The following is a 13,146-nucleotide window of genomic DNA, read 5'->3' on the forward strand; positions in this document are numbered from 1 at the left end:
TCGGGCGTATTTTGAGTGCATTTTTGGAGCAGTTTTGATGCGTGATGGTTTATTTGATTTTTGGTGCAGTTTTGGGGTGTGTTTCTGGCGATTTTCAGGCTAATTTACAAGGGTTCAGGCGGCTGTTTTCATGCAACAGCATAGGCATTCCGGCGTGGCAGTTCTTGGATAGTTTGGCAATGGTTTTAGGATCGATTTTGGTCAATTTCAGGAAGGTTTCAGGCATGATAATACGTTAACAATGTTTGGGAATGGGTGGATGAATGAAGAATATTGATATGGAACAATGTTAATTTTGTGTGATTTTTTTGTTTTGTTTTTTTTTTTTTTTTTGTAAATAATTGTGATTTTAATTATAAGTATTATTATTATTATAATTAATTAACAGTATAAAAATAATTTTTCATAATTTATAATTATGTATTTCTAAAAAAAAATCATGTATGAAAAAGAATACATGATATAAATACAATTTTAATACATTATGAACATTAAAAATAATTCAAAAGGGAAATAAAAATACTAAATACAAGCGCCATATCAGCATTTTATGGTGTCATTTTTAAAGAATGACATTGTAAAATTATTATTTAACGATATAGTTTAACTAAATATATATCAGAAATATAAATTATACATTATTATTTAACGATATAGTTTAACTAAATATATATATCAGAAATATAAATTATACACTTAATTGGTAAGATAAGAGTATCAAATATTATTGTTTGGTAGCCCAAGTGTTGGATTGAAATTTGAAACATGCATTAAAAGTTTAAAACCTTAAAGAATCCAAGTGTTGGACACTGCCGAGTGCCGACATGGTCCCTTGAAAAGCTTTAAACACCAGCCACCCAAACAACTTAAAATGGAAAGAATTTTCCACATTTATTTTTGGGGCTGAATTGAAACTATTTACGATTGAGATAGCTTAGGACCAATTTTATGATTATATAAGGTGCAATATTAAATGACTCGAAAGGAAAGAGACTGAAACAGTACGAAAGCATACACTAAAGTTTGACTTCTTCATTCTAGCTACCTAGCTCCAACTTAAAGTCTACGTAAATCTTTTTCTCGGAAGAGTATTAGTTTATGACTAGATTAGTACTCGTGCAATGCACGATTTAATTAGCATTAAAAAAATCAATAAAAGAGTGTAAAATAATTAACCACAAAAATGAGGGTTTTTGAAAAGAGAAAAATCATTAATATGTTTTTGATTAATTGATGTTCACACTTTTATTTATTTTTAAGAATTATTTTTTCCAATCTTGAATTTCAAAAGACAAAAATAGGAAAAAAAAATGATGATATCATAAGCAAATTGGAGGGAAATTTTTTAATGATAAAATGACATGTGTACGCAGGTGATATAAGCGGTTTTTTCTTTAGTTATAGTTATAAGGTTGAAAGTAAGGACAATACGTCACAAGTTCGAATCTTTCCTTTCGTTATAAAACCAATCCAACTAAAAGCTTAATTAAACTGATTGTTGAGGTTTAAGAATATGTTTTATATTCTATTACATATAGACTCATCGCTGAGTCGGGGCAGTCGAGGCACCCGCCTAGGGCCCACAGATGAGATGGTCCCCTTTTCCAGCCTTAAGTACAAGAGACAATTATGTTAACTTCATAGATGCAATTGTCAATATGGGTATCTCTGTGGCTTGGTGGCTAGGATAAGTTGAAGTTAAATGTTCTCTATAGATTAGCCTTAAGTACAAGAGACAGTTATATTAACTTTATAGATGCAATTGTCAATATGGGTATCTCTGTGGCTTGGTGGCTAGGATAAGTTGAAGTTAAATGTTCTCTATAGATTCAACTACGTACCCCCTTGATTTATTCTTTCGCCCTTAGGCCCCCCAAATCTCAAAAACGGTTTTGATCACGTCCCCTCATATTTGAAAGTGGGAGCTGAGGTGGGTGAATTTGAACTCGTGACCTTTGTGTCATGTTGACTCTGATACAGTGTTAATTTTATGAAACTATTCTATTTAAGTGATTTTCAATTGATCTATATATATACATGAATTATTAGTTATAAATCTGTATAATTTGTATTTTGGATCTAACTATTTGATATGAAAAATTTATCTAGTGATTCTGAACCTATTATAAAATATGTAAAAAAAAAAAAAGTAACGGGGTTATTGTTTAAAGCTTTGAATAGGGGTAATTTTTGATGTTTTTTTTTTTTAATAAAAAAAGGTTTGACAAATATGATTGCTAAGTAATTTTGAATCTTGATAAAATGAACATTCTATTACAAATGTGTCTTAGTTTTTTTTTTTTTTTTTTGGATGATATAAAGGCGTTGATAAAAGGGTTTTAGATGGTATGGTGCCCTACCATTGTAAATATCTTGGCTCCGCCCTGTATAGTTCTATAGGTAAGAATTGAATTGAGCTATTATATGAGTGGTTTACAACATGTTTGATACTATTACCGACTAATCTGGACTTCATGTTTTGGATAGACTGGTTTCTTTTGCTGTTGAGTTATGTTTTTCAAAATTCAAATGAAGTAGATAATCCCTCAAAATTAAAAAATTATTGTTTCGGGTGAAAACAATGGGACCTAGCCAAAGGTCCGATGAAGTGGATGAAGACTAATCCGGTCCAAGTGATGCCGGGCCGAAGGTTTCCTGCACAGCAAACACACGTAAACTTGCCTCGGGGGTGGATCCGAGGAAGACCCCTCCGATGCCGAAGTCAAACAGTGTTTAGAGAGAGAAAGCTATGCAAGAGATTTAATGCTTGAGGCTTTTTGTGTATGAATGACAAATGATGTAATTGAAGGTTTTTATACCTTAGCATACAAAGAGAGGAGAATAATTGGGCCCCAAATAATCATGGGCTGACCATAACAATTTGGACCAATTGACTTATTGCTGACCTGGCTTGATTGGAGGCTTGGGCCTTGACCTTGGAATATTGGATCATTTAATGACTAGGCCCAATTAGCTTAATTGGACCCAAACAACTTGCCCCCCAGACCCGATTTGGAAGGATGACGGGTCGGGTTTTAATCCAATAAAAATGGAGGGAAGTAAATGATTTAATTAAGTCAAAAGATTTAAATTTTAAACAGTCATTAACTAAATAACTGTAATTAAGATAATTAGTGGGAAGTTGAGTAGATAGTGGGCGGTTAATCAAGAGAGAGAGTGTTTAACGGTTACTTAAGGAGGTTTTTAAGAGGAATTAAACATTTTGGCTTTCTAAATTCCCATTTTCTGGAAATATAAAACCACATTCGCCATTTCTCTTCTCATTTCTTCACCAATTCACTCTCGAATTCTCTAAGAAACCGTTGCTTCCACTTCGAAATTCCGCTCCACCCCCGAAATCAAAGCTCGACGCTCAAACCCGTTGCTCCGACCCATTGAATCGGTGAGTTTCGATTCTCATAAAGGTAATTTTCTTCGAATTTCCCTCGATTTTCTTAGTTTTTTCAAAGAATTCCTCTTTTCCCGACTTCCTTTCCCGCGAATCCGTCTATGGCTCGTTTAAGAGGTCGCCGGACTGGGAGACGAGGTCAGGCCCGGGACCCCCGGGACCGCGCCGACGTATGGAATGGTGAACGCGTCGAGGAAGACCCGGAAAGGGGGATTCCGGCGGTCCCCTTGAACGCAGCTGCCCCTCAGCAAGGGGCTGAGGCTGGGCCTGCCCCTCAGCAGGGTGTCGAGGCTGGGGTTGCTGAACAGGGGGAAGATCTGCCTCCTGTGCTCTGGGGTTTGCTACCTGGGTATGCTGAATGGCAGAATGCCGAAGCCCAGAGAGCTATGATTGACAATACCCCTTATTATTGGTGGGTTAGGCACGCCGAAGCTTATCGGTTTGCCGAACAGATCGAATTACACTACGGCATCCTTGAAGAAGATGGGTATTGGTGCCGAATGCCCTCACCTACTGACAGAATTCACCGCCCTCCCCCTGGGTATGTGGGAGTATACACTTGGCAACTGCAGTACGGGCTTCGGTTCCCCTTGGATCCCTTCGTCAGGGACATTTTGAAAAAATACAGGATCTCCTTGTGCCAGTTGACACCCGTCAGTATTCGGCGGGTGATGACTTATCTCTGGGTATGTAGGTTCTTTGTTGTTGAATCGAATCTGCACTGCTTCCGGAGGATGCATCAGCTGGTGCAGAACACCCAAAGTATATATGGTCAACATGGGGCTGGCTGGTGGCGAATTGAGAGTTATCCACAATATTTGACCATGTGGCCGAACGACTCTTCGGATAAGGACTGGAGAGGCCAGTGGATCTGGGTGAGGGCCCCTGCTGATCCGGAGCATCCCTACTTTTTCGGGGCCCCTCGCTATCTCTCCAGGCCTGATCCGAACATGCAGGATTTGGGCCCTGAAGACCCTGATGCCGCCAGCCATCCAAGTTTTGAGCAGATGAACTTCTTCGGAAAGCAGAAAAATCCTGGGGGGACCGGCCGAATGAAGTCCCTCCCAACCCGATGGCTTCCCGATAACCATTACGTCTTCCAAGAGAAGATGCTTGCAGTTGTCGGCCTCAGCCGAAAGTATAGAGACGGTAAGTACCTTCGGCTGGGGCCGAGGACTTTATTTTGCTATTGCTTTATTTGTTCTGTCTATGTCTTAGAGCTAACCTTCGACTTCTCCTTTCAGAGTTGAGCGAGGCTACCTCCGACATTGACTACGATCGGCTGGGAGTGAATGCTGAAAGGGTCATCCTAGACCGAGCTCCAGCTATCACTGCTCCGAAGGATCGTCCTCTGCACCTACACTCGACGGGCCTTCAGATCGAGGCTGCTGCGGATTATCTAAGGCAGAAGCCTTGGTGGGAGAAGCGGGATCCTTTGAGGCCTTTGCTCGCCGAGGAAGTACTCGTCGCTCAGGCTGCTGAAGAGGTAACTAGGGCCATCAACTCCCTAGAAAGGGGTGAAGGGACTTCTAGAGCTGCCGAGGTCCGGCCGAAGACTTTGGTAAGTCTTTCAGTGCTTGCTTTTTTCTTCTTTTTTTTTTTTTTTTTTTTTTTTTTTTTTACTGATCCCTTCTTGCTCCCCCACTTCTGTAGTCTGAGGAAGAGGGCAGAAGGAGAGAAGGGAAGGATTCGGCATTGTCGGACGACCTTTCAGAGCTTGAATCTACAGACTCTGACGATATGGACGATCAACCTCTGGAGCAGAGGAAGAGGAGGAGGACGGGCCCAACTGTTATGGGTCCGGGAGAGTTCACGCTGAGGCCAAGGCCTGGCGTAGTAATAAGGGAACATGTTGCTGGCCGAGGCAGGGTTCCGAGAAGTACGGGGGGTCCTTCGCTCCCGATTCAGCCATCACCGCTAATCCCGTCACCGCCGAGGACTCCTCCACCACCTCCAACTGCTGACATGGAGGTGGACCAACGAACTCCTGATCCGAAGGAGGGGGTTCCTGAAGCGGTTTCCAACAAGGGGAGTGCTGTTGAGCTCCTTGAGGTTGAAGTTGTTGAAGTAGATGAGGAGACGGCTACTGCTGAAGACGGGGCCCTTAGGGGCTTCACTGATGAGATTCAACGAGAGGTTGACGCCTTAACAAGTCAACCTCTCGGCGAGGCTGAGGTGGTCCAGGCTGAAGGAGGGGCAACGACTGAGCCCGAGAAAGCGGACGAAGTTCCATCAACTTCGTTCCCTTCTTTCAAGTCCTTCCAATCTGGGGACCTGGGGTTCTCAGCCAAGAAGTGCTCTATCCCCGCTGGCGTTAGGGCCGAGATCTGGGGGAAGCACAAGAAAAGCGCTGAGGCTTATTTCGGCGGATGCTCTGACTTATCTGAAATGGAGCAAGTCCGAGAATGGTCTGTTCGAGCGACCGCTGGAATTGCCGAGCCTGGTCCCTCAGTACCAGATCCTGCCCGAGACAACCAAAGGCTGCTGATGCAGGTATGCAATAAAATTCTACACTTTCAGCGTTTCCAGTTTACTCTATACACTTGTAGTTTAATTTAACTTAAATTTAATTTTGGTTCTGCAGGTTGTCTACAACCACACCATGACCTGTGAGATGATAGATACGCTCCAGGAAAGGGTGGACATTGCTGAAACGGAGGCAAATCTTGCCCAGCTGAAGCAGGAGAAAGCCGAGCACAGGGCCCAAGTTGTGGTTGATTCCTTCAACACCTTCTACACTGAAATGGAGAGGGACGTCCTGCCTCAAATAGACGAAGGTGAGGCCCTGCTCAACGCTTTCGACGCGGTTGACGTTCCCAGCCTCAAAGCCAAGATCCAGCAAAAAATTGACGCTGAGGTTGAATCTCGAGTGCTGGCCCGAGATGAGGTATCTCGGCAGAAGCTCAAGATCTTGGAGGTTAACGTCAAACAACACCGGGAAGCCTGTGAAGTGAGGGAGAAGGAGCTGATCAAGGCTGGGGTCCAGCTAGAGTCTCAGCGGCAAAGCATCACCGGTCTGGAGGTTCAGCTGAAGAACCAGGAAGAGCGCTTTTCCCAGACTCGAGTCCAGGCTGAGCAGACTGAGCAACGGCTTGCTGATGCCGAGGCTCAGTTGAAGGAACAACGAGAGTCTTCCCAGAAAGCCTTGGAAGAGGTGCAGAAGAAGCTGGCCGATGCTGAGGCTCAGCTAGCCCTCAGGGTTTACACCCAGGAGGAGTACTCGACTGCCTACCTCAACGGCTATGGGGTAGCTCGGAGACTAGCTCTTCATGCTGCGCCTGACCTGGATTGGTATCAGTGCAAAATTTGGGCTGAGGACCCCACGGACCCTCATATGCAACAAGCAGTCAGGCTGAGGTTGATTTGTTGGCTCGCCTCCAGGCCGAGGATGCTGAGATGAAGGAGGCTGAGCTGAAAGAGGCTGAGATGAAGGAAGCTGAAGTCTAGGCTTCAGTTCGACCCGCCTCTTCTGCATCTGGGGCTGATGCCGCGCTGGACTCTACCCCCGCTGGGATGCTTGACCCTCCAGCTGAAGCCTAGGGACTCGGGCAGTCGTCTTCAGAATCTTGCGGATCGACGTGCTCTTAAAATGAAAGATGCCGCTTTCTGACTGTTTTTTGCCTCTGTTTTTGCTTCAGCTTGCCTCAGTGTACAAACTATTTATCTTTTTGCCTTGTACGCATTTCGGCAGCTGTTATTTTCCGCTTGTGGGCGGCTGCCGATATTATCTTTTAGTTTGCTTGAACATTTAGGCTTTGTAGCTCGTAATCCGAGCATGATTTCGTATCTATGCATTTGATACTTCCCTCATACTGCTTTGCTTTGAATTTGCATTTTTTTTTGCTAAGTACAAAGCTTCATCTTAGAGGTGTCAGCTGAGGCAGTCTGCACTTGTTGTGCTTCTTGCCCTCCCAGAAATTTGAAGACTTGCTCTTCAGATTTCTGAGATTATTCTCATTTTCCTTGTCTATTTTCTGCCAGTTTATGCTTTTGCTCTTAATTTTATGTCTATCTTAAAAATGGATATCTCAAACACAGGGCCAATTGAAGGCAGTATTTCAGAAAATGGCTATCTGGGACACAGGGCTCAGTTAAGGCAATATCCCAGATTTGTCCATGGACTCATTGCCTTGTAGAACAAGTCTTACTGAGGTTTTCACCCCAGCTGAAAGACCAGAGTTCTTTAAAAAGGCGATTTTGTCGGCTATTCGAAACCTGGTGCTCTGAGGGCGAAGGTTTCGGACAGGGCCGAAGGAAATCCTTAAAGAGTAGATAGCATAAAGAAAAAGCGGATGAGTAAAGATTGCAAATGTTTGTAGAAAATGGTGGCTCTGAGGCTGATAAGTGCATAATATACCATAATTTTAGTCCCTAATATTAGTCTTATAATCGTTTTCTATTATTTATTTTATGAATTTAGTCCATTTAATATTTATAGCTCTTATTTTATGTTAGTATTTTATTTTATAACTATTTTATAATAAGTGATACTTAATATTATGTTGTGTGTTTTTGGTAGGAAAATAAAAGGAGTATTAATTAGACTTGGAAGAATAAAGCCCATATGTACTACTCCAACAATCCAAGTATCACGTGCCAAATCAAGAGGCAAAGAAAACAAAATGAAAAGGAAAAAAAGGGATAAGAAGAAAAGGAGTAAAGATGCGTAGTACAGGGGAAATTAGCAACCTGACATTATCAAATCTCATCCCCAAAATAAGAGTTGCTATTCTCCTCCGAAATTCACGAGAAGTCATGAAGAAGATCAAGTTTTATCCTACTCTACAATTCTATCCCTTCAAACCCAAAAAACCTAGGTTGTTTTCGGTTATAAAAACCCCCAATTATTCCCTCTAAAACAGACAAGTTAGCTAGCCAACAATTATACAAAGAGCGAGATCGTTCGAGTGAGTTCGTAAGTGGGCAATTGGTGAAGAGAAGATAGCCATTGGAGGGCAGCTTAGTCTCGCATCCAAGGTAGTACGAGAACGAAGGTGAATCACGGGGTCGAAGTCGGGTTTATTCGGGTGTTCTTGAGAGTATATTTCATAAGTCTTCTTCTTAACTTAATTGTTCCATATTACTGATTTATTTGATGTTCTTTCCTAATTTGATCAGATACTTTTATTGGTTATTGCTATTATAATTCAATCTTGATAATACTATGTTTTTTCGATTTAATGGGTATTTGAAATTTGCTTGTTCTTGATTAATAAATTTGCAATTCGATATTGATTGTTATCTTTCATGTTGTTAGTTGTAAATTATTGCTATTTATATGGTTCGGCTTAGTTTGAATCGTATAGGAGAGTAGTCCCTAATTTTAAATCGAGTCTGCGATTACGGTTTGGTTTAAATTAGAATGCAATTTCAATCTAATTAATCTGACATTTAAGTGATTAGATTAGTTAGGACTAATGAGGTCTCCTAGATATTAATGCTGCCAAGACTAATTCATGCAAGTTGCAACATATTTGTGTTAATTAGATTGGTTTAGAGTCGATTTTGGCTTAGTTCGCAATTGGTTTCAAATAAGGGAGATAGGGAGTCTTTGTTACTAAAGTCTCTACGGTTAGTCTAGTAATTAAATTGATTAATTGTGCAAGGCCGGTTAGTTATAATTTCCAATAAGTTAATTCGAGTAAAGTTATGAATAGGGTTGGTTAAGTCTGTCGTCAATTGTATATAGTAGTTTAGATCCTATTTTTCATAGTAGTATTAGTTGACTATTATCATTTAAACCCTCCCAATCTCATGTATATAGTGTGAATAATACTCTTTTATGTATATATTTTACGTTTCGAGTTTAATTTTGAGTTTATAGAGTTAACCAATCTCCTCGTGGGTTCGACCCTTACTTACCCTTTTTTACTAGTTGTTAATATTTTTAGGTTTAAGTTAAGGTAAGGTAAATTATTAATTAATTTTATACGGGAAGCGACACGTATTAGAGGTCTTTCATTAATGATTAAAAATGTACTTACAAAGATTGTCCTGCCCCGAAGGGTTTACACGATAATTTTTAAGTACATCAGCATTCTAGTGATTTTTTAATTCAGTTCCATCCAACTGCCGAAGTCGGTATGTTCCTGGATGAAGCTCATCATAGACTTCATAGGGTCCCTCCCAAGCAGCTGAGAGCTTCCCATGAATTCGGTTTTTCTGTACTGCCGCAGCGTTCCGAAGGACAAGGTCCCCAATTTTGAGGGGCCTTGCCTTGACTCTTCGGTTGTAAAATTTGCTGATTCTCTGCTTGTATGCAGCCATTATGACTCGAGCCGAGTCTCTTACTTCGTCTAGGAAATCGAGAGATTCCTTCATAAGTTCCTCATTATCGGCCGAGAATTGGTGCACTCGCAGGCTTTCATTACCGATCTCCACTGGGAGAACGGCTTCGGCGCCATACACCAATCCAAAGGGTGAGTGGCCCGTTGCCTCTTTTTCGGTTGTCCGAAGGGACCAGAGGGTTCTTGGGAGCTCCTCCAGCCACTTGGACTTTTGATCCTCTACCCTTTTTTTGAGGGCATTCAGGATCTGCTTATTTGCAGCTTCGGCCTGTCCGTTACTTTGCGGGTGGCATACTGCTGAATATGCCAATTTGATGCCGAACTGATCTGTATACCGCTTCAGCGGTAGATTATCGAATTGTCTTCCATGGTCAAAGACAAATACTTTCGGGATACCGAAACTAGTGATGATATTCTACCAGATAAACTTCCTGACAGTTTGCTCTGTAATGTTCGAGGCTGCTTCGACCTCAATCCATTTACTGAAATAGTCAACACCGACTATCAGCCATTTTTTCTGGTATGCGGCATCCGGAAATGGGCCAAGGATATCCAACCCCCATTGAGCAAATGGAAGCGGACTCAGCACAGGCTGAAGCTCCTGGGCTGGCTGATGGATGACTGGTGCGAACTTTTGGCATTTTTCGCATTTTCTGACCAGCTCCTTCGCGTATGAGATCATGGTGGGCCAATAGTACCCTTCCCTTAATGCTTTGTGGGCTAAGGTCCTTCCCCCAATGTGGTTCCCACAGATGCCGAGGTGGATTTCCCGAACGATATAATCGGCATCTGTTGGTCCCACGCATTTCAGTAATGGGGCTGAGAAAGATTTTCTCAGCAGCTCCCCGTTGAAGACGATAAACCTTGAACTGGTCCGTTTCAACTTGGAGGCCAGAATTTTGTCTTCGGGAATTTCTCCCCGAAGCTTGAAAGCTAGGATGGGATCTATCCAACTTGGCTCTTGGTCAACGCAGCACACTTCAGGTGCTTTGTCGACACTTCTTTCTCGGCGCACCTCCACATAAACGGATCGGTTCAGCTCAGTGAGAGTTGAACTAACATGTTTGGAGAGTGCATCGGCTTGAGCATTCTGACCCCTTGGGATCAGCTGAACTTCAAAAGTTCTCAGCTTTGCAATAACTGACTTGATCTTGGCAAGGTATGATATCATTGAGGGCTCTTTGGCCTCGTAGCTGCCACCAATCTGATACGCAACTAGTTGAGAGTCTGTCTTCAGAAAAACATGTTCGGCTTCCAGCGAGATGCACAATTCTAGGCCGACAATGGCCGCCTCATATTCGGCTTCGTTATTCGAAGCTTTGAATGAAAATTTTAGTGCGTACTCGAAGGACTTGCCTTCAGGAGAGGTTATGACCACCCCTGCCCCCGAACCATTCACGGTGGAGGATCCATCCGTGAACACAGTCCAGGTTTTCTTTTCATCGTCTAGCGTTTCCTAGTACGAGCGTTCGGCCAGGAAGTCCGCCAGAGCTTGAGCCTTTATGGCTGCTCTCGCCTGGTAGCTGATGCTGAATTCTGTGAGCTCGAAAGCCCATTTGGCCAGCCTACCAGATTTTTCAACCTTGTCGAGAACCTTTTCCAGCGGCTGATCAGTCAAAACCACTATCTGATGACAATCAAAATAGGGTCTTAACTTCCGAGCAGCTACCACCACTCATAAGCAACTTTTTCAAGTAAGGGGTAGCGGGTCTCGGCATCCGTCAGAGTGTGACTGACAAAGTAGATCGGTTGTTGAACCTTATTTTCCTCCCTCAGCAGCACTGCACTGATGGTGGCTGGGCTGATAGCCACGTATAAGTACAGGGATTCTCCCTCCACTGGGCTAGCCAGCGTTGGGAGTTGAGTCAGGTGCTCCCGAAGCTGCTTGAAGGCTTCTTTTTGCTCGTCTTCCCAGACGAGCTCTTTTGTTTTCGGGAGTTTCAGAGCTTTGAAGAAAGGTAACCCCTTATCCGAGGCCCTGGAGATGAACCTCGAGAGGGCTGCCATTCTTCCGGTAAGCCGCTGAACATCCCTCTTTGTTTTCGGCTCGGGAAGATTGAGCGTTGCCTGCACCTTGGCGGGATTGGCATCAATCCCTCTTTTGCTGACCATGAACCCAAGGAATTTCCCTGACTTCACGCCGAAGACACACTTCTTCGGATTCAGCTTCATCTGGTGCTTTCTTAGAGTGGCGAAAGTTTCTGCCAGTTCCTTAACATGGTCTTCATCTTTTTTGCTTTTGACGATTGAATCGTCAACGTAGACTTCCATGTTTCGGCCCTTTTGCTCGACAAAAACTTGATCCACCAATCTTTGGTATGTTGCCCCCGCATTTTTCAATCCGAAGGGCATCATTTTGTAGTTGTACACCCTGGCGTTCGTGACGAATGCCATTTTTGCTCGGTCGTCGGGATGCATGAAGATCTAATGATACCCAGAAAATGCGTCCATGAAACTAAGCAAGGCGTGGCCACTTGTCGAGTCGACTAGCTGATCGATCCTCGGTAAGGGACAAAAATCCTTCGGACATGCCTTATTTAGGTCCGTGAAGTCAACACACATTCTCTAGGTGCCATTTGCCTTCTGAACCATCACAACATTAGCCAGCCATTCTGGATACTGACAGGGTTCGATGAAGCCTGCATCCAGCAACTTTTTGACCTTGGCTGCGATGTCTCGGTTCTTATTTGCGGAGCAGTTCCGCTTCCTTTGCTTAACTGGTCGACACGTGGGGTCGACATTAAGCTTATGGGAGATGAGGTCTGGACTTATCCCGGGCATGTCAGCTTCCGAGAAAGCAAACACATCTCGGTTGTCCCGAAGGAGTTGGATGAGTTCAACGCGGACTTTCGGATCAAGATCCAGCCCGATTGTAACGCATTTTTCGGCGTCTCCTTCGGCCAACTCGACCGTTTCGGTCTGCTGGTCCAGCTCCATTGCCGTGGGGCTGGACTCTTCGTCCTCTGGCCTGCTATCTATGTCAGTAGGGGTTCCAGATTTTTTCTTCCTCGGCCGACTCTCTGATTCTTTCGGCTCAGACGATGAGCTAGCCTTTTCTTTTCCTGGCTCTTTTTCTTTGGCCAGGTCTCCTTGAGCCGAAGCACTTAGGCCTTTCGGCTTCTTCGCGCTTGGCTGCCTATCTTTCTCCTCCTTATCCTCGTCATCATCTTTGGAATGACTAGTGGATGGCTTGAGGTAGTTGCACCTTCGGGCCTCCTTTTGGCTGCCCTCGTTCCTTTCGGGGTAGCCGGCATCCGAGACATAGATCATAAGCTGATGGTATGTCGAGACTACCCCTTGGATCTCGTGAATAATGGGTCTCCCCATGATCACGTTGTACACGGAAGGAGCATCGATGACCAAGAATTCGGTCATGACGTTCCTGGCTGCCTCATCGCAGCAGATGGTGACAGGAAGTGTTACCTTCCCGTCTGGATAAGTTGAGGCCCC

The 13,146-nt window shown here is 43.5% G+C and overlaps 1 protein-coding gene across 1 annotated transcript; it reads right to left on the reverse strand.

Annotated features, from left to right (window-relative positions):
* Positions 1-9,448: 9,448 nt before the first annotated feature.
* On the reverse strand, positions 9,449-10,378 carry LOC145555545 (uncharacterized). Its single transcript, XM_081617279.1, has 2 exons — positions 10,116-10,378; positions 9,449-9,920 (listed from the first exon to the last, which is right to left on the reverse strand). The coding sequence occupies exons 1-2, from the start codon at positions 10,376-10,378 to the stop codon at positions 9,449-9,451; spliced, it is 735 nt and encodes a 244-aa protein (XP_081473405.1).
* Between the last annotated feature and the right edge of the window lie 2,768 nt (positions 10,379-13,146).

Source organism: Chenopodium album, chromosome 8 (genome assembly GCF_948465745.1).
Source record: "Chenopodium album chromosome 8, dcCheAlbu1.1, whole genome shotgun sequence".
Lineage (NCBI taxonomy): Eukaryota > Viridiplantae > Streptophyta > Magnoliopsida > Caryophyllales > Amaranthaceae > Chenopodium > Chenopodium album.